Source organism: Sus scrofa, chromosome X (assembly GCF_054392235.1).
Source record: "Sus scrofa isolate SSC_HxYL_T2T_F1_AM1 chromosome X, Sscrofa_HxYL_maternal_Yorkshire_Landrace_v2.0, whole genome shotgun sequence".
NCBI classification, from domain to species: Eukaryota; Metazoa; Chordata; class Mammalia; order Artiodactyla; family Suidae; genus Sus; species Sus scrofa.
Window position 1 is genome coordinate 31,436,214 of NC_139401.1, and position 21,186 is coordinate 31,457,399.

Genomic DNA, 21,186 nt, shown 5'->3' on the forward strand with positions numbered 1-21,186 from the left:
TTGCTTTGGGAGACTGACCTGAGAAAATATTCATGAGGTTGATGTCAGAGAGTGTTTTGCCTATGTTTTCTTCTAGGAGTTTGATGGTGTCCTGTCGTATATTTAAGTCTTTCAGCCATTTGGAGTTTATTTTTGTGCATGGTGTGAGGGTGTGTTCTAGTTTCATTGCTTTGCATGCAGCTACCCAGGTTTCCCAGCAATGCTTGCTGAATAGACTTTCCTTTTCCCATTTGATGTTCTTGCCTCCCTTGTCAAAGATTAATTGACCATAGGTGTCAGGATTAATTTCCGGATTCTCTCTTCTGTTCCATTGGTCTGTCTGTCTGTTTTGATACCAGTACCACACTGTTTTGATGACTGTGGCTTTGTAGTATTTCTTGAAGTCTGGGAGGGTTATGCCTCCTGCTTGGTTTTTGTTTCTCAGGATTGCTTTGGCGATTCTGGGTCTTTTGTGGTTCCATATAAATGTTTGGATTGTTTGTTCTAGTTCTGTGAAAAATGTCCTGGGTAATTTGATAGGGATTGCATTGAATCTGTAGATTGCTTTGGGCAGGATGGCCATTTTTACAATATTGATTTTTCCAATCCAGGAACATGGAATATCTTTCCATTTCTTTACATCTTCTTTGATTTCTTTGATTAAGGTTTTATAGTTCTTGGCATATGTCCTTTACCTCTTTGGTCAGGTGTATTCTGAGGTATTTGATTTTGTGAGGTACAATTTTAAAAGGTATCGTATTTTTGTATTCCTTTTCTAATGTTTCATTGCTGGTATACAGAAATGCAACTGACTTCTGAATGTTAATCTTATATCCTGCCACTTTGCTGAATTTATTAATCAGTTCAAGGAGTTTTGGGGTTGAGTCCTTAGGGTTTTCTATGTATAGTATCATGTCATCTGCATACAGTGACAGTTTGATCTCTTCTCTTCCTATATGGATGCCTTTTATTTCTTTTGTTTGTCTAATTGCTGTGGCTAAGACTTCCAAAACGATGTTGAAGAGCAGTGGTGAGAGTGGGCATCCCTGTCTTGTTCCAGATTTGAGTGAGAAGGCTTTCAGTTTTTCCCCATTGAGGATTATATTTGCTGTGGGTTTATCATAAATGGCTTTGATTATATTCAGGAATGTTCCCTCTATACCCACTTTGGCGAGGGTCTTGATCATGAATGGATGTTGGACTTTGTCAAATGCTTTTTCTGCGTCTTTTGAGATGATCATATGATTTTTGACTTTTTTTTTGTTAATGTGGTGTATGATGCTGATTGATTTGTGTATGTTGAACCATCCTTGTGAACCTGGGATGAACCCAACCTGGTCATGGTGTATAATTTTTTTGATATGTTGTTGGATTCGGTTGGCTAAGATTTTGTTGAGAATTTTTGCATCTATATTCATCAATGATATTGGCCGATAGTTTTCTTTTTTGGTGGTATCTCTGCCTGGTTTTGGAATGAGGGTGATGGTGGCCTCATAGAATGTCTTTGGGAGTATTCCTTCTTCTTCAACCTTTTGAAAGAGTTTAAGGAGGATGGGCACCAATTCCTCTTTATCTGTTTGATAAAATTCACCTGTGAAGCCATCTGGTCCTGGGCTTTTATTTGTAGGGAGTGATTTTATGACCTCTTCAATTTCATTTCTAGTGATCGGTCTGTTCAGTTGGTCTGTTTCTGCTTGATTCAGTTTTGGCAGGCTGTAAGATTCTAGAAAATTGTCCATTTCTTCCAGATTGTCAAACTTGTTGCCATATAGTTGTTCATAGTATTCTCTTATGGTTTTTTGTATTTCTGCTGTATCCGTTGTGATTTCTCCTTTTTCATTTATAATTTTGGTGATTTGGGTTCTTTCTCTCCTCTTTTTAGTGAGTCTGGCCAGGGGTTTGTCAATTTTGTTCACCTTTTCAAAGAACCAGCTCTTGGTTTTATTAATTTTCTCTATTGTTTTTTGAGTCTCTATTTTATTGATTTCTTCTTTGATCTTTATAATTTCCTTCCTTCTGCTGACTTTAGGTCTTTTTTGTTCTTCTTTTTCTAATTCATTTAGGTGGAGGCTTAAGTTGTCAATTTGGGATCTTTCTTCTTTTTTGAGAAAGGCCTGTATTGCTATAAATTTCCCTCTGAGCACTGTTTTCGCAGCATCCCATAGATTTTGAGAGGTTGTGTCTTCATTATCATTTGTTTCAAGGTAGTTTTTAATTTCCTTCTTGATTTCCTCATTGACCCATTGGTTTTTTAGTAGCATGTTGTTTAGTCTCCATGGAGTAGGTTTTTTCTCTTTGCTTTTCCCGTGGTTGATTTCTAATTTCATGGCATTGTGGTCAGAGAAGATACTTGAGATAATTTCTATGCTCCTAAATTTATTGAGATTCGCTTTATGTCCCAATATGTGGTCGATTCTTGAGAATGTTCCATGAGCATTTGAGAAGAATGTGTATTCTGCTTTTTTTGGATGTAGTGTCCTGAAGATATCAATGAAGTCTAACTTTTCTATTGTTTCCTTTAGGATCTCTGTCGCTTTATTGGTTTTCTGTCTAGAGGATCTGTCCATTGATGTGAGGGGGGTATTTAGGTCTCCTACTATGATTGTATTCTCATCAATATCTCCCTTTATGTCTGTTAATATTTGTTGTATGTATCTGGGTGCTCCTATGTTTGGGGCATATATGTTGATGATAGTAACATCCTCTCCTTGGATGGATCCCTTAATCATTAAATAGTGTCCTTCTTTGTCTTTCTTTATGTCTTTTGTTTTAAAGTCTATTTTGTCTGATATGAGCGTTGCGACTCCTGCTTTTCTGTCATGTCTGTTGGCATGAAATACTTTTCCCCACCCTTTCACTTTCAATCTATATGTATCTTTTGTCCTAAGGTGAGTTTCTTGTAGGCAGCATATTGAAGGTTTTTGCCTTTTTATCCACTCAGCCACTCTGTGTCTTTTGATTGGGGCATTCAGTCCATTGACATTTAAGGTGATAATTGATAGATGATTATTTATTGCCATTTGATCCTCGTGTTCCAGTTGATTCTATGGTTCTCCATTTTTCCTTTCTTTTTTTTTTTTTTTTTTTTTTGGTTGGATGGTCTCCTGTTATTATCTGCTTGAGTGTATTTTTTTTTTCATTTTTTGCAAATGCAATATTTGGTTTTGGCTTGTGGTTGCCCTGTTTTCTAAGTATGCTAACCCCTTCCCATAATTGTGTGTTTTAGCCTGATGGTCCTGTAAGTTCAAACACTTCATTATTATATTAAAATTAAGAAGAGAGTCATACATACAAACAAAAAGGGTTATTTACCTCCTAACATCCCTTGCCCACATTTTATGGTTTTGATGACTCTTTTATTTTTTTCTTTTTAATTTTATTTTGTTTGAAGCATGTTCATGATTAAATCTGTATGCTGGCTTATTTGAGTGACTGCTCTCTGATTGCGGTTTCCTCAGTCCTAGTTCTTCCTCTTCTTCTTCTTCTTTTTTTTTTCTTTTCTTTTTTCTTCCCTTTCCTTCCTTTCTTTTTGGTTTAGAGAAGCCCTTTCAATATTTCCTTTAACCTGGGTTTTGTGTTGCTGTATTCTTTAAGTTTTTGTTTGTTGGGAAAAATTTTTATTTCCCCTTCTATTTTAAATGATATTCTTGCTGGACAGAGTATTCTAGGTTGCATATTTTTTCCTTTTAGCACTTTAAATATCTCTTGCCATTCCCTCCTGGCCTGTAGTGTTTCTGTAGAGAAATCAGCTGATATTCTTATGGGGGTTCCCTTGTAGGTAACATTCTGTTTTTCTCTTGCTGCCTTTAGGATCCTCTCTTTATCACTAACTTTTGCCATTTTTATTATGATGTGTCTTGGTGTGGGTCTGTTTGGGTTCAGTTTGTTTGGGGCCCTCTGTGCTTCTTGTATCTTGAATCCAGTATCCTTTAGATTTGAGAAGTTTCCAGCGATAATTTCTTCAAATATATTTTCCATTCCCTTATCTTTTTCTACTCCTTCTGGAATTCCTATTATGCGTAGATTGGCCCGCTTTATATTATCCCATAGGTCTCTTATATTGCTTTCCAGTTTTTTGATTCGGTTTTCTGTCTGTTGACCAGATTGAGTGATTTCCATTATTCTATCTTCCATATCACTGATTCGTTCTTCTGCATTATTCATTCTGGTTTTTACTGCCCCTAGTTCAGTTTGCATCTCTGCAAATGAATGTTCTAGTTTTTCTTGGCTCCTCCTTATATTTTCTAGCTCCTTTCTGAGGGTATCTGCATTACTGTTCATATCTTCTCTTAATTCCTTCAGTATTTTCAGTATTTCTCTTTTGAATTCCAGGTCTGTCTGACTGCAGAGATCTGTTTCATTGTTGACTGTTTTAGGTGAGTTCTCCTGTTGGTTTGACTGGGGGTGGTTTCTCAGCTTCTTCATCTTGCTTGTTGTCTTCTTTCTCCTGAGGGAGTTGTACTCTCCGTTATCGGGTAGTGTTTGCCTTGTCACTGCCGTGGAATATTTCCTGAGGGCTGGCGTTGTTGGTCAATCTTTTTTGAGGCAGTGTGGCTTTTCTGGAGTGTTGATGGGACTAACAGTGTTTCTTTGAAGCAAAGGAGGACTTCCTGAGGGCAGACAAGACTGGGAGGTCCACCCCACGATGGTAGCAGATTTCACTTGGTTCTCAGCACCCCCTGGGGTCTTGGGCGGGTAGCAGGGCCCTTGAAGACTCAAGAGGCTCCTCCCCAGGGCAGCCCGATTCAGAAAGACCGTCTGAGATCTTTTCCCGATTCGGCCAGGCTTGTTGCAGCTTTTCTGGGCTGCAGGGGGTCCTGCCTGGAGCTGGCAGTCCTATGCAGCTGGTCCACTAGGTCTCAGCATTCCCTGGGGGCTTGGGCGGGTAGCAGGGCCCTTGGAGACTCAAGAGGCTCCTCCCCAGAATATGCACATATTTAAAAATGTGTAACAGAAAGTACAGTGTTTCAAGTTAAAGTATACGTATAAATAGAAGAAATTGTCAGAGTTCCCGTTATGGCTCAGCGGTTAACAAACCTGACTAGAATCCATGAGGATGTAGGTTCGATCCCTGGCCTCTCTCAGTGGGTTAAAGATCCAGTGTTGTCATGAACTGTGGTGTAGGTCGCAGATGCGGCTTGGCTTCCGCGTTGCTGTGGCTCTGGTGTAGGCCGGCAGCTACAGCTCCAATTGAACCCCTAGCCTGGGAAAAAGTATGTACGTGTATGTGCCTGTGTGCACACAGGAGCGTGCATGAAGGGGAGAGAGAGAAGAGATATAAAACAACAAAAAAAAGATGCTTATTTCTTCAATGATATGATTCTAAGATTTTTCTAGTAATTTTGCAGCGATCAAGTGCTACATTCATGTCATTAGCAAAACTGTCTCATAATTTTATTTGATCTTTAACAGGAAGTCCTCAAAGAAGATAAGGAAGAAGTTGCTTAGTCAGGGATGACAAAAAATAAATAAATAAATACAAGTTTAACTTTGACAATTAAAGACATCTTAGGAAAGCTGATAGAGTAAAGAAAAAGGGAAACAAACTGAACATGGATCAGCTCAGCTCCCAAACAGGACTCAGCTTGGGAGGTGAGCATAGGAGGTAAACAGACTGCCTGTCTGATGCAGAGTATGGAGGTGCCAATGGCCAGTCGATTTTCTAAGAAACAGAATCATTCTCTGATGTGTCCTTAATGAGAATAACTATAAGTGGTAGACATACTAATTGTCCATTTATTTACTTACTTTAATTTTTTTATTGTTATTTCCCCAATACAATTTTTTTTCTACTGTACAGCATAGTGACCCAGTTACACATACTTGTATACTTTTTTCTCCCATTATCATGCTCCATCATATGAGAATCAGACATAGTTCTCAGTGCCACACAGCAGGATCTCATTGCTAATCCATTCCAAAAGCAATAGTTTGCATCTATTAACCCCAAGGTCCCAATACATCCCAATCCCTCCCTCTCCCCCTTGGCAACCACAAGTCTATTCTCCAAGTTCACAATTTTCTTTTCTGTGGAAAGGTTCCTTTGTGCCATATATTAGATTCCAGATATAAGTGATATCATATGGTATTTGTCTTTCTCTTTCTGACTTACTTCACTCAGTATGAGAATTTAGATATTGGATCTTTTCATACCTTTTTTTTTTTTTTATAAAGGCAGGAAAGTAGAAGCCCATTTAAATGCGTATGTGTAAACTGTAACAATTATGCCAAACCCTGCATAAAGTCTTTGAGGATCAAACAAGAGTAGGTAGAACAAACCCACAACATGGTCCATTTGTCCATCTCATTGCTTGCTATGAAATTCATTCTATTAATCAAGAAAGGTGTCTGCCTGGAGATGGGCTTTCTTTAGAGCATCAACAGAAACCCTGAAATGTGTGACTTTCAGGACCTTTTCTAACTCTCTGATCTAAATACTGTACACATTGTTACTTTGTGAAAATTACTGTATCAGGCTTGGACTAGATGCAAATTATTTGGGGGGATGTTAGGAGTGGGGACAATGTATACTGCATAAATATCTACAGGGGAAATCTGTGCCTTTCAGCATCTGGTGTTCATACATTGCATTTAGGCTAAAATTTAAATTTACCTAGGAAAAATTACTTTGTAAAATATAAGGAAAACAAACAATTTTCTAGAAATGAGGCTTGGGCCAAGCATAAGTGGCGACCTTAGAGAAAGAGTGTAAGTCATGGTAATGTTATTTGCAAGGACAAACTAGTTCAGTATAATGAGGTTATTGACCTGCACTGTTTTAGAACAGTTTTAAACAGGAAGGTGAGACTCACTAAATCTCAGCCTGCAACATTAGCTAGAGCAACCAGGACTGATCAATAAACAGCCACCACTACAGGCTCTCGGAAACCTTCATCATAATGGAAGCCATTATAATTTTGGTCAGGTACAGAAAATAAAGTAACCTATACCTAACGTCTATTTATCACTGGACTCTCATTTGCAAATAGAAGCCATTGATTAGCTTTTTTTTTTTTCTTTTGAAAACTGAGCTGGTTTTCCATTTCTCACCTCATGTGAATAAATGTGTCCTGGACTTCAAAATATACATGGGGAAAGGAAAGAAGTAAAAAGCTTTCTCATAGACCAGCTTTTTACCAAAGAGAGAAGCAATTACATGACATTTCACTAAAAATTCTTGACCCAATAAAGTACTGAAAATTTCATGTTGATTTTCTTCTTTCATAAGAAAGAGCAAAAGAGAAAAGAAAGGTCATGTACCATATTGTGATTCTTTACAGCAGTTGGAGACAGACAGTATGATGCAGTAGCTTGATTTAAATTAAGGCAAACAATATGAAAAGCATCAAGGCTGGCAAGCAAAGCAATAAAGCCTCAAAGAATTTAATCTACCTTGAAGGTGGGACTACTTTTTGTATTGATGGCAGCACACCAGGACAGAAATGAGTCCTTTAATGCAATGACTCGTTAATAGCCTTAAGATCACAATAAATAAATAGGATATGTTGATCAAAAAGACAGCTTTGCCTCTGCTATTGCAGGATGGCCAATATTTCTTTACAAGTTATTTCATCGATTATAAATAGACCATATCAATGGCAAATGTACAACAGGGGAAGCATAACCCATTATGAGGTAATGGATATTGCTTGAGGTTGCTTCATTACCTTCACTGGCTGAGTGGCTGGTTTTTCCTTGTACAAATGCTGCCCTTTAGACAAAATCCCTTCCACATCCGGCTGTTTAGCTTGAACTGCTACTTCAGTTTCCTGGGGAAAAGAGCACATAGAGTGTAGATTAACTTCACAGTTAGCAATAAAATTACTAAATTTAAATATACCCTTGGAGACTCTGCATGTATTGCAGATCAATTCCTACATGGCACATAGGGGCACAAAGTAGCTTTCAGTGCAGAGGAAACAAATGGAGGTCTTTGTGAAAGACACAAAAGTTTAAAAAAATGATCCTGAATCTTAGGTTATGTCATAATACTATCACATAGAAACAGGGACACTTTCTACTTTTTAAAAAAAGTAAAATGCAGTGATGAGAAGTATAATTTGTGAATATGATTAATATGGATAAATACTATTGTTAGTTTCAATAATCTCAGTAATCCTAATGTTCATTTGAGATCTACAAACTTCTTTTTTAACAAGATTCTTTTCTGGGCTCTGGACCCAAAATATTGTTACATAATAGAAACCAAATAAATCTTTCCACATCATTGTCAAAATCATTAAATTTCAGAGTTCCTGCTGTGGTGCAGTGGATTAAGAATCCGACTGCAGCAGCTCGGGTTGTTGGGTTCAGTGCCATGGGTTCAATCCCCAGTCTGGCACAGTGAGTTAAGGATCTGGCTTGCTGCAGCTGTGGTGTAGGTCACAGCTTTGGCTCAGATTCAATCTTGGCCCAGGAACATTCATATACTGCAGGTGCAGCCATTAACAACAAAAAAACTATCAAAAATTATTAACTTTCTTTCTAAAGAGTAAACACTTAAAGCACAGTATCAAGACATTAATTATTAAGCAGTCAAATTAAATAGGCCTTTGGAGGAATGACTAAATTATCTTTAAAAACTTGCTTGTTTTTTCTTAGTCTGTAGAAGACTGAATCATGACCATGTGACAAAAAAAAAAAAAAAAACGCAAAACAAAACAAAACAAAAACACTCTCTTTAGATATATGAATATAAAATCCTTTATTCCTAGCTGCTGTCCAGCTCTCCTGAAGAGAGAACAAAAGAAATGTGCATAGACTGAAGCTGAAGGAAATGAAGTTAAATATTACAGAAGACTTTTTGGATAGAACACTTGTAAAACACTAGGATGGAGTATTGATTAATCAATGTCAGGCATCAGTCAGGGCCTGGACAATCTTCCTCAGATAGCAAATCCTGATTAACCCATATCCCTCTTCCTCCTTCTCCTGCTCTGTAGCCTCCCAGCACTGCTGTGTGTACGTGTCTTCATGCCACCATTCCCTTTATCTACTGTGTTTGTACCTGTTCTCCCTCAGCTCATCTGAGCAGGGTGTCCTCCGAAACTAAATTACTATAAACTTCTATGGCACAGTAGGGTTTCTTATAATTTGTGGGTGCTCATCACATGCTCTTGAGAAGGATTATTTCTTCTGCTTTTACAATATATAGCAGTGGGAGGTAGTAGGCACTTTGGTTAAATAACATTAAGACTAACCCTGTGCATTAAATGGGTATGTGTGCAACACACACCCACACCCACACACCACATTTACAGAAAATAATTATGGAAGAAAAAACCCTAAAATTATAATTATTAATTCACTCTCTATGACAAAATGTTGTAAAAGTGATTTCTTTTAAAAAGTGCAAGATTATAACAAGTTCAAAATCAGAGTGTAATTTGTGAGGATTGGGTATTTCCTTCTTTAAAATTGTTTATAAGTGCACCCAGTATAAATTCTATATTTTTGGAAAATGAAACAATCAATTTTATCAACTTTTCAGGTATGCAGCAAATGATTAACTAACACATTTCTCTCCCTGTCCCTAGTCTTCGGTCACAAATAAAGAGTTTCAAAAAGCACAAAGAACTGACGCTACTATTCATAAAGCACTGGCAGAGTTCCCTTGAGGCACAGTGGATTAGGGATCCAGCATTGTCACTGCAGCAACTCAGCTCGGCTGCTGCTCTGACAGGGGTTTGATCCCTGGCCTGGGAATTTCCACATGTCCTGGGAGCAGTCAAAACAAAAAAAAAAAAACAAAAAACAAAAAACAAAAAACAAAAAAAAAAGGAAGGCACTGACAAATAACCACGGTTAAAAAGATTGAATTTGATAGGACAAGGAAGTCCCTTGGGAAATAAAAACTCAAATTTTAATTCATGAAGTTTTCACCAGCAAAGGAACAGAAACAGCAGCAAGGCTGACATTATGGCAGCCTGGATATTATTTAGGACTCTAAGTTCTAGTGAGGCCCTTGCTAGATAGACTGAGGAAAAGGTGACATGCCATGTGAAATGTTCCTGTTCTGCATCTGCAGCAAACAAAATATTCCCTCTTTAGGCCACTGCATTAGCCTTAGATGTAGTCCTCTGATGAATGAGCATCACAAAGTCATGGCATTTCCCTTTACAGAAATGTTTTCTAGTGGCATGTCCTTCTACACACTATTGCCATCTCTTTGTCCTTTGGTGAAATAATGGAGAATTTAAGTACCTGGATGTGATGTGCATTTGGTCCTATAGAAATAGAGCAATGGGTGAGATAAATCACATTCACCTCTTAATTCTCTGCGGGTACATCCCCTTCACAATTTTTTTTTTTTGAGAACTAGATATCTAATTATATGCTCTTTTGACAAATCACTGTAGAAAGACCATTTTCAAGATAAATTTCTATAGTTTACCTTACTACATTTATCTGCAGTGTGAATTTATTAGTTAAAAGACAGGTCAGTTATTGAGGGTCAAATATTATTGCTTGACGGGTCAACTGTAGTAAATACAATTAAATTCCTTTAAAATGTTTCTTGGTATGGTTTTCTTAATTTAGTGTGAAAAAAACACTATGAGATGTTCATCCTTATTTTGGAAAAAAAGTGTATGTGCAATAAATTTAAAATTTTTGATACCCATCCATGCAATTAAAACTTGATGTGGAAAAATTGAGAATGAAGCAAACAAAAAAGCCCAGCTAAACCACATGAACTATGCAAAGAAGAAAAAGCTGCTGAAATCATTAGCTGTGCTGAAAATATCAACAAACTGCTATAATGATATTAATTGCTATAATAATATTAACAAACCAGAGTTGCTAAAATTTTAATATCTGTCAAATACTGAATGTCTCATACTTTTTTTCTCTTACACTCCTACAAAGAGTGTTATTTAATTTTATAGATGCCGAAACCGAAGATTAGGTCAATTGCCCAAGAGCACATAGCTTACATATGACGGAGCTGATATTCTTACCAATAATTGTATGCCACTAAACCTCCATTTCATCCCTTACTTTGTTGAGTACAGCATGTGTGTGTATGTATGCATTTGTGTGTGTCTGTGCATGTGTGTGCACATGCACATACTAAAACTGACAGTCATATTTCTTACTATCATGTTAATTTTTTCTCCTCTTATTTAACTCTGATACATTCTATAATATCCTTCCAGGGTGTAAATGAGAGAATATCCTGTCTCTTTCCACAGAAAAATAATTCTCCCATAGCCTTTAAAAAGCTCTGAAGGTGTCTCTTTGTGGGTTTATGATTGCCAAACTGATGATATCCAGGTCAGGGAATTGGTTTGAGTAAACCTTTTATCTCACAAATGGCCTTCCATCTTTATAGGATTTAAGATAAGGTGAAGGAGGTCACCCCTAAAATGGAAACACACCTAATTACAGGGGCCTGTTTTTTTTTTTTTTTTTTAAGTAGGAAGTGTTCCACTTCAAAGAACACTCAGACAAGAAAGTCTTCATGGGATTTCAACTAAAAAATATCTCAATTCTAATAATAGCAATTTCCATTTAATCTTTTTTCTCTGCCTTATTCTTAATACATCCCCTGCAATGTAATATAGTACACCAGGAGTCAAGACCTTTATGATGTAACTACAGTTATTTTTATCACAGTATTGACTAAAATCTCATGCATAATTTTAAGAATATAGTTTTTATTAAATAGGCAATAGGAATAAACCTTCACTAATACTCACTAGGAGAACAGTGCTGTGTATTTTCTAAAAATTTCCAGCCCTGAGAGGTTTCAGAAATGGACCAACTCTATAAGCACCTCCAGTTTTAGTTATTTCTTATTAGACAGCATTATTGACATCATTGGTGTTGTTGGTCTGACTAGCAGAGAAGTGATTAAAAAAGACTAAACAACACTTTATGGATGAAAGTAGAAATTTATACACAAATTAATGTACACTTACATTTTCCAAGAATTTATTAATTGATTATAGTATTTTTAATTCACTATTAAACTGATTATGTGCACACTTTTTTTAAACCATAGATTTGGTACCCCTAAAGATAATATAAGAGAGACAAATTTTGCCTTGTTTTCATTTCTCATTTAAAATTATTTACATTTCTCTTTTACTTATTGCTAACTTTATAATCTATCTATATACACACATACAAATGTATGTATCACAACATAAAAAGGGTATAAATACTATTTTCATGTGTGTTCCAACTTCCATTCATTTGTTCATTTACCAAATATTTATGTAATATTTACTATATTTCAAAGTCTTAGCTAGAACTGTGAACATTATGAGGAAGGAAGATCCAATCAATCACATATTAAACTTAGACTGCAAAAGGAATAATGACTAGCACAGTGCAATGTACAATGGGGCACAGAGAAGACACTGATCAGGTCTGTACTAAGGGATTAAAAGAGGGTAGAGACAGGCCTAACAAGAGAAGAAAGGCTTCAGCAAAGACTTGGAACCCAAACGGGATACCTCATTGATAATGGGATGGATGATGGAAAGTATTCAAGAGGGAATGTGGCGCATGCCAAGACTGGAAACAAGTAGCAAGGAAATCACATGTCAGGGAATGGGAAAAAGTGGTACAAGAGTAGAAGGAGAGATCTGAGGGAAAGAATGCTCTTTTATACCACCTTGGGGATTTTAGTGGAGAAGCTTTCAAAAGGGTTTTAAACAAAGGAATTACAGTTTGATTTCTAATCAATGTTCTAAAAATGAATATATATGAATATTTGTATAGGCATATAAACAGACAGCTAGCCAGCCATGTAGCTATAAGATCTATCAATGAACAGTTTTCCATTCAAACAAGCTGGTCTGGAGTTCCTTTCTTGGCTCAGTGGTTAACGAACCCAACCAGTGTCCATTAGGACGTGGGTTTGATCCCTGGCCTTGCTCAGTGGGTTAAAGATCTGGAGTTACCATGAGCTGTAGTGTAGGTGGCAGACATGGTTAAATCCCGCATTGCTATGGCTGTGGCATAGGCTGGCAGCTACAGCTCCAATTGGACCCCTAGCCTGGGAACCTCCATATGCCACGGGTGCAGCCCTAAAAAGACAAAAGAAAAAAAATAAGCTAGTCTGAATAAGATATGTATGCTGCTACTGAAAAAAAAAAAGAAAATCAAGATAAAGACAGCTTGTTTCATTAGCAAACAAAAGTGCTCCTTCATTTAGCTTTTTTGTTTACTTTTTTTTGGTTGAGGGGGGGCGCACCCTTGGCATATGGAGGTTCCCAGGCTAGGGGGTCTAATCCGAGCTATAGCTGCCGGCCTATGCCACAGCCACAGCAACGCCAGATCTAAGCCATGTCTGTGACCTACACCACACCTCACAGCAACACCAGATCCTTAACCACTGAGTGAGGCCAGGGATCTAACCCCACAACCTCATGGTTCCTAGTCGTATTCGTTTCTGTTGTGCCACGACAGGAACTCCAGCTTTCTTGTTTATAAAGAATATTTCCTGCCATTTGACTATTTTGTCAACCACCAAAATCAATGATTTTTCTATCAAGTCTAAGATATCATGGATTGTAAGAACCACTATAATCTCATGAAGTGCCAAGAAATTAACAAATTAACTTTGGAGGCCTTTTTGTGGGACATAATCTCAATTTTGGAGATGTTGAAATATAAAGAAAAGAGATTTTTAAATTAATTAAATTCTAAGGTATTTGTGAAAGCTGTGATTGATTTGTTAGTTAATTATTATTCACCAGGTCTGTGAACATGTCTACCCTGTAGGTGAATACATTTTCTTTCCCATTGACTTTGGGCTTGACCACACACCTCACTTATCAATGAATCATGGGTAGACATGACTGTATGACAACTCTGAGCTGGATCTTTAAAGACAATTCAGGATTTGCTAGTACCTCTATTTCCTATATTCAACCACAAGAGAATAATGTATCATAAAGGAGCTACTCTTTCAGTCTGGGTTCTGGAATGGGAAAATAGTTGAAGCAGAATCACAGCCTAGAATGAGAAAAGCTGAATTTGACCCATAGTGTAGGGTAAAGCTGCTACTGATCTACAGACACATAAATGAGTAATAAATGTTTGTTTTTATACATCACTGGGATTTAAGAGTTGTTTGTTATTGCAGCAAGAGCTGACAATTACAATGTTATAGTGAAACAAACAAACAAATATAAGGATTTCTGAGAAGAAAAAACAGAGTCAGCCTTTAAAATAAATGTGCCCTGGTCACATATATTGACTGAACCATCTCTCATTCTGCATATAAACTCTCTGCTAAAAAGGGTGGCAAGAAATGAAAAATGAAATGGAATCGATATTGTGTTAGAGCCTGATTTCTCTGGCCTAGATTGTCAGGCAGATTCTGACAAATGAAGGCTGATGGATGGAAAAACACAACAGTGTGTAGTTGAGTTTCTTTCTCTTTCCACTCATGCTGGGTGACTGTTCTTTTATTTATCTACAATTAGGTTTGCTGGACTACAGCAACATGGATCTCCTTCACTGTAACTGCAGGCTGTCAAGTGGGTGCCAAGCTGACTGACAAAGAGTGACAGGTTCTCTTTCCATTCTGAGCTAATCAAGGGCAGCCCACCAAAGGGAGGTTTTCTTCTGATTTAGAGATTTATGGATTTCAAAAATAATCTATCTAAATATACAAAATATAATGCTGTATTGATTTTTAAAATGGCAAGTGTTATTAAGCCAAGAAGATACAATCTACTAAGGCATATACTCGGAATGTTCAAGGCTAACAAAATAGTGGACAAAGGTGTGATCATCAAGTAATGAGACTGATATCCAGAAGCCACTCTTAGAAGCCCTCCATTCATAAAGATGGTGTTTCAAAGTCCTTTAGGAAGTAGAATGCCTTTGGCAAATGAAAATTTATCAACCCCACCAGCATATTAATTAATTAATTCAGTAAATATATACTGAATATAAGAGTACCTATTATGTTCTAAATACTGTTTTTTTTTTTTGGCCATATTCGTGGCATATGTAAGTTCCTGGACCAGGGATCAAGTCCTAGTCACAGCTATGACCTACACCACAGCTGTGGCAATGCCAGATCCTTAAATCAGTGTGCCAGGCCAGGGATTGATCCTGAGCCTCAGCAGTGACCCAAGCCACTGCACAGACAATACTAAATCCTCAACATACTGTACCACAGTGGGAACTCTTAAATGCTATTTTGTTACTGGATACATAATGGTGAATAAAATAGACAAAATTCTTCTGTTCATGGTAACTATGGACAATAAAGTAAAAAATATGGGATATTAAAGGATGAAAAGTGCTAAATTGAAAAAAAATAAAGCATCAGATGGGGATAGGATATAAATGTGTTTGCTAAGGGAAGATGGGAAGTGGACATTTGAGAAAATGCCTCCATGGAAAAAGCCTCACTGAGAAGGTGATATTTGAACAAATATTAGGAAGAAGTGAGGGAATGAACCAAGAAATATTTCAGGGAGGAATAGTCTACACAGAGGAAAGAGCAAGTGCAAAGGTCCTGGAGCAGAAGTGTGTCTGGTATGATCGATACAAACATGAGGAAGACAGTGTGAGAGGAGACTAATGAGCAAAGGGAGAGTATCAGGGAGCATGCCAGAGAGAATGGGGAGGATAGGTCCTGCAGAGCAACTATATGACAACTTGAACTGTTATTCTGAGTGAAATTAAGAAGCATAGGAGTGTTTTCAATAGAAGGGTGATGTGATATGACTTATTTTTAATAGATTATTCTGGCTTCTGTGTTAAGACTAGACCGAAGGAATGTAGAGAACAGATAGTAGTTGTGAACTGACTCCCATGGGGGTTTGTTAAATCTATATTGCTTAGAGGGAAGCTTTGGTTTATGGAAACCTAATGCACTTACTCCAAAAATACTTATACATACGGTTCTTAAATGAGTACTACATCTCTAATCTGATTTAATAGCAATGTAGGACACTGCCTGAAGCTGAGTCATTCATTGAAACTGGTGCTCCCAAGGTTTTACTATGTTCCTAAGTCCTTAGTGGTAAAGAGTGTGGGCTCTTGAACCTGGTTATCTGAATTCCAATCCTCACATGAATTGATTAATTGCAATAAAGACTACAAATGGCCTATAAATCCTGAAACATATTCTGAAACTTTTGCTATCTGGCCATTTGCAGAAACTGTTGGCCAACCACTGATCTAGAGAAATGGTTAGGATTAGCATTTGTAACTCTGAAAACCTTCAGGTACACAGAAAAATCATGAGGGTTGTTACTTTTAAAGATAAAACAGGAGTGTCACTTTGCCTTAGATCTCTTTATATAGATTCACAGAGATAGGCAAATTAGTTACTTTAGAGCAGGGCTCAACAAACACATATTTTAGGCTTTGTGGGCCATATGGTCCCTGTCATTCCTGGATTCTGCCACTGTTACATAAAAGTAACTATAGGCAATATGTAAACAAATGAACATGTGTGTGTTCCAGTAACAATTTATTTTCACAAAGAAGTTGTGGACTGAATTTGGCCTTTAGGCTATAGTTTGTTGACTCTTGCTTTGAGCTATCACAGTGTTCTTTGAAGCAATCAGACTAGGGAATGTTCTTACATATGAGTTCTAGGCTTATTAATTCCTGAGATGGGCAAGTTACTTAAACTATCTAATTTCAGTGTCTAATTATAAAATGGATGAAACTGATAGATTTTATTTGGATAAAGTGTTAAAAACATCTTTTGCCATTCTGCATGAGAATTTGAACTTCAAAGAATTTGCTAGCTCTATTTCTCCTGGAAACCTAATAAAACTAGAATGTCAAATATTTTAGAAGGCAACACTGCTTCTGCGCACACACACACACACACACACACACACACAGGAATGGTAAATTACACCTGGCTTAGGAGTTCTACACATTAACTACAAACATCTAAAGGAGATACAGGGGAGAGCTGAGATGGCAGAATAGAAGATCTTGAGTTCACCTCCTCCCATGAGAACACCAAAATCACAAACTGACTATTGAACTACCATCAATAAAAAAAATTGGAACATACAAAGAAAAGATACTGTATATCTAGAGACAAAGAAGCAATCACAACAAGATGGTAGGAGTGGCACCCTTGTGATATAATCAAATCCCATCCCCTTCTGGTGGGTGGCCCACAAGCTGGAGAATAATTATATTGCAGAAATTCTCCCATAGGAGTGAGAGTTCTGAGCCCCATGCCAGGCTTCCCTGCATAGGGTTCTGGCATCAGGAGGAGGAGCCCTCAGAGCATTTGGCTTTGAAGGCCAGTATGCTTGATTACAGGAGCTCCACAGGATTGGAGGAAACAGAGACTCCACTCGTGAATGGTGCACACAGGTCCTGTGTGCACCAGGTCCCAACGCAAAAGCAGTGACTCCATAGGAACCTGTGCCACGCCTACCATCTCGTGAGATTTCTTCTTCATCTTTATACACAGAGTATCTTTTTTGGTATGTTCCAATATTTTTTATTGAAAAGATTAATGAAACTAAAATCTGTTTTTTTTGGAAAGATAAACAAAACTGATGAACATTTAGCCATACTCATCACGAAAAAAAGAGAACAAATCAATAAAATTAGAAATGAAAAAGGAGACTTACAACTGACACCACAGAAATGCAAAGGACATTAAGATGCTACCACAAGCAACTCTATGCCAGTAAAACAGACAATCTAGAAGAAATGGATAGATTTTTACAAAGGTACAACCTTCAAAGAGTGAAACTAAAAGAAATAGAAAATATGAACAGACCAATTGTAAGTACTGAAATTGAGTATGTGATTAAAAAACTCCCAACAAACAAAAATCCAGGGCCAGATGGCTTCAAAGGAGAATTCTACAAAACATTTAGAAAAGAGTTAACACTTATCCTTCTGAAACCATTCCAAAAAACTTCAGAAGAAGGAACACTCTCAAGCTTATTCTCTGAGGCCACCATCACCCTGATAACAGAACTGGACAAATATAACACACAAAAAAACTACAGAGCAATATTACTGATGAACATACACACAAATATCCTCAACAAAATACTAACAAATCAAATCCAATAATACAGGGATCATACACCATGATCAAGTAGGATTTATTTTAGGGATTAAAGAATTTTTCAATTTCTGTAAATAAATCCATATGATACACCACATTAACAAATTGAAGAATAAAAACCATATGATCATCTCAATAGATAAAGATAAAGCTTTTGATAAAATTCAACATGCATTTTTAAAAATCTGTCATCTCTTTTCCCTTTACGGCTGCACCTGTGGCACATGGAAGTCCCCAAGCTAGGGGATGAATTGGAGCTGCAGCCATAGGCTGCAGGCCTATGCCACAGTCATAGCAACACTGGATCCAAGCTGCATCTATGACCTACCCCATAGCTTGCAGCAACACCAGATCCTTAACCCACTCAACGAAGCCAGAGATTGAACCCACATCCTCATGGAGATTATGTCAGGTTTGTAACCCACTGAGCCACAATGGGAACTTTCCAATTTTTAAAAAACTTTATGCCCACACCTGCAGCACATGGAAGTTCCTAGGCCAGGGACTGAATCTGAGCCATAGCTGCAACCTACCCCACAGCTGTAGCAATGCCAGATTCCCCTAACCCACTGCACCAGGCCAAGGATGAAACCCGTGTCTCTGCAGCCACCAAAGTTTGACTCCCAACACACTATGCCACCGTGAGAATTCCTAACATTCATTTTTGATAAAAACTCTCCAGAAAGTGGGCACAGAGGGAATATACCTCAACATAATAAAGACCATATATGCTAGGTCCACAGCTAACATCATACTCAATGGTGAAAAGCTGAAAGAATTTCCTCAATGTAGAAAAGAAAATGTACATATATATTGTATATTACTGAATAACTTTCCTGTATTCCTAAAACTACCATGACATTGTAAATCAAATATATTTTGATTTAAAAAAATCCTAAGGGAATGTCATAGCTTTGAGGATACCCTGAATGTAGTAACTCTTCTAATAGAGCATCTATCTTTCAAGGATCTTGGCAACTCTCTATTATAAGACACTGGCTCCTGGGACCCATTAAGCTTCTAGGCCAGAGTTGACCCTGAACCTGTATGTGAGTCTCCTTCTTTTGCACCTACACTAGCATCTTACAGTGGGAAGGTAATGCAAAGAGAATAGCTCTTAGATGGCTCTGTTGAATGCTGTACAGATTTCTGTGTATTCTAATGCCACTGAAGAGAGATACCTGATCCTGCCTTCCCGGGCAGCTGTGTTTATGTTTCTCTATCCTCCTAAGTGAAAGTGAAGCTAAATTTGGCTAATGGTAGCCTTGTTCAGTTGCATATTGGAAGACTCATCGGTGGACTTTAATCATTTCTAAGACCCATATATTATTTCCACAAATGCACTGCTCTGAATTGGGACACATTAAAATAATGATGCATATTCTAATCAATACTGTCTTAAAAACAATGAAATATGTATGTGACCAAGATATTCATAGTAGGTCAGGATTAAATGATGTAGTATAAGCCATAGTAACACTAACCTTTACCATTTACTGAGAACTTACTAAGTATAAATATGGTGCTATACACTTAACATAAATCATTTAAATTAATTTCAGTCTTTACTGCAGAGCCTTTCAGTAGACATTATTATCAATTTTCAGATTAAAAAACTACTGTTATGAGAGGTTAAGAAACTTGCCTAAGGAACAAGCTAACAAATAGTAGATGTGAGATTTGAACCCTGGTGTGTCTGATGCATATCCTACATACTTATTTATTACAATATAGCCTATATGAGTTTAAAAATGATATGAATATACAAGATTTTATTTGATGAATCACAGGGTTTAAAATCAGAATGAAGTAGTTTTGATTAATGTGTAATTTTAGTTAAATCAGTTTCACAACCTCAGCACTATTGACATTTTGGTCTTGGTAATTATTTATTGTAGGCAGCTGCCCTGTGTACTGAGGGATGTTTTGCAGCAGCCTTGGTTACTTCCTCCTCTCCAAGAAGTACCAAACAAAAACATCTCCAGACATTGATGAATTCCTCTGGAGAAGGAATCACACTGATTGAGAATGACTGAATTATTGAATGTGAGAATGAATAAATGAAATAATGTCTATCTACTCATAGTCTACATTTTCAGTGTCCATGAAAACATATGATTTCATATGGACACCCTTTCTTTCCTTTTTTGTATAGAACACTGTTTGCAACACTATCCACTTACACAGTTTTTTTTCAGATGCACGACTGTGCATACTCTGACTCTTAAACCACATCTGAATATGGTTCTGATAAACTCTAACCATAATCACGAGTTTTAGTTTCCGGCTCATGTGTTCCTAAGAACACTACTTTAAATAACCCAAAGGGATTAAGCATCACTGGATTCTTTAGACTAGAGAGGCATATAAAATGAAGTAATTTTCCTAGGTCTCTGGTTTATTTTTTCTTCCTTTGTATATTCGCCTTGAACAGTGGTATTTGCATTATTTTTAACCAGTTTAGCACAACCCAAAGTAACCATCCACGTGGTAAATGAACATAGTTCTTGAACTCTGGATAGACATTTTTATTTAAAAAGTATTATTATGCTCCATCATAAGTGACTAGACATAGTTCTCAGTGCTACACAGCAGTGCTAATCCATTCCAAAAGGAATAGTTTGCACTTATTAACCCCAAGCGCCCAATCCATCCTACTTCCTCCCCCTTAGTAACCGTAAGTCTGTTCTCCAAGTCCATGATTTTCTTTTCTGTGGAAAGGTTCATTTGTGCCATATATTACAGTAGGAAAAAAAATTCTATTGGCCAAATAACAATTAAAAATTTTAAAAAATAAGTATTATTAAACACTAGAAGTTTCTTTTTAAAATGTAAAAATATCAGGGAAATTTTTATTAAATGGAAAGAAAAGAATAATTCAATTCTGACTTCATAACTGATACACACTTCAAATAAAATTAAAGATACAATGAAATCAGAACACACTCTCACATGATGCACAAAAATAAACTCAAAATGGCTTAAAGACTTAAACATAACACAAGATACCATAAAACTCCTAGAAGAGAACACAGGCAAAACATTCTCCGACATCAACCATACAAATCTTGTCTTAGGTCAGTCTCCCAAAGCAACAGAAATAAAAACAAAAATAAACCAATGGGACCTAATTAAACTGACAAGCTTTTGCACAGCAAAGGAAACCATAAATA

The 21,186-nt window shown here is 37.0% G+C and overlaps 1 protein-coding gene across 24 annotated transcripts in view; it reads right to left on the reverse strand.

Moving 5' to 3' along the window:
* DMD (dystrophin) overlaps nt 1-21,186 on the reverse strand; it is a 2,611,869-nt gene that overhangs the window by 748,357 nt on the left and 1,842,326 nt on the right. For all 24 annotated transcript variants that reach the window (XM_021079543.2, XM_085006422.1, XM_085006420.1 and 21 more), the window contains 1 exon segment: nt 7,647-7,748. In XM_021079543.2, the coding sequence (XP_020935202.1) occupies nt 7,647-7,748 (102 nt within the window).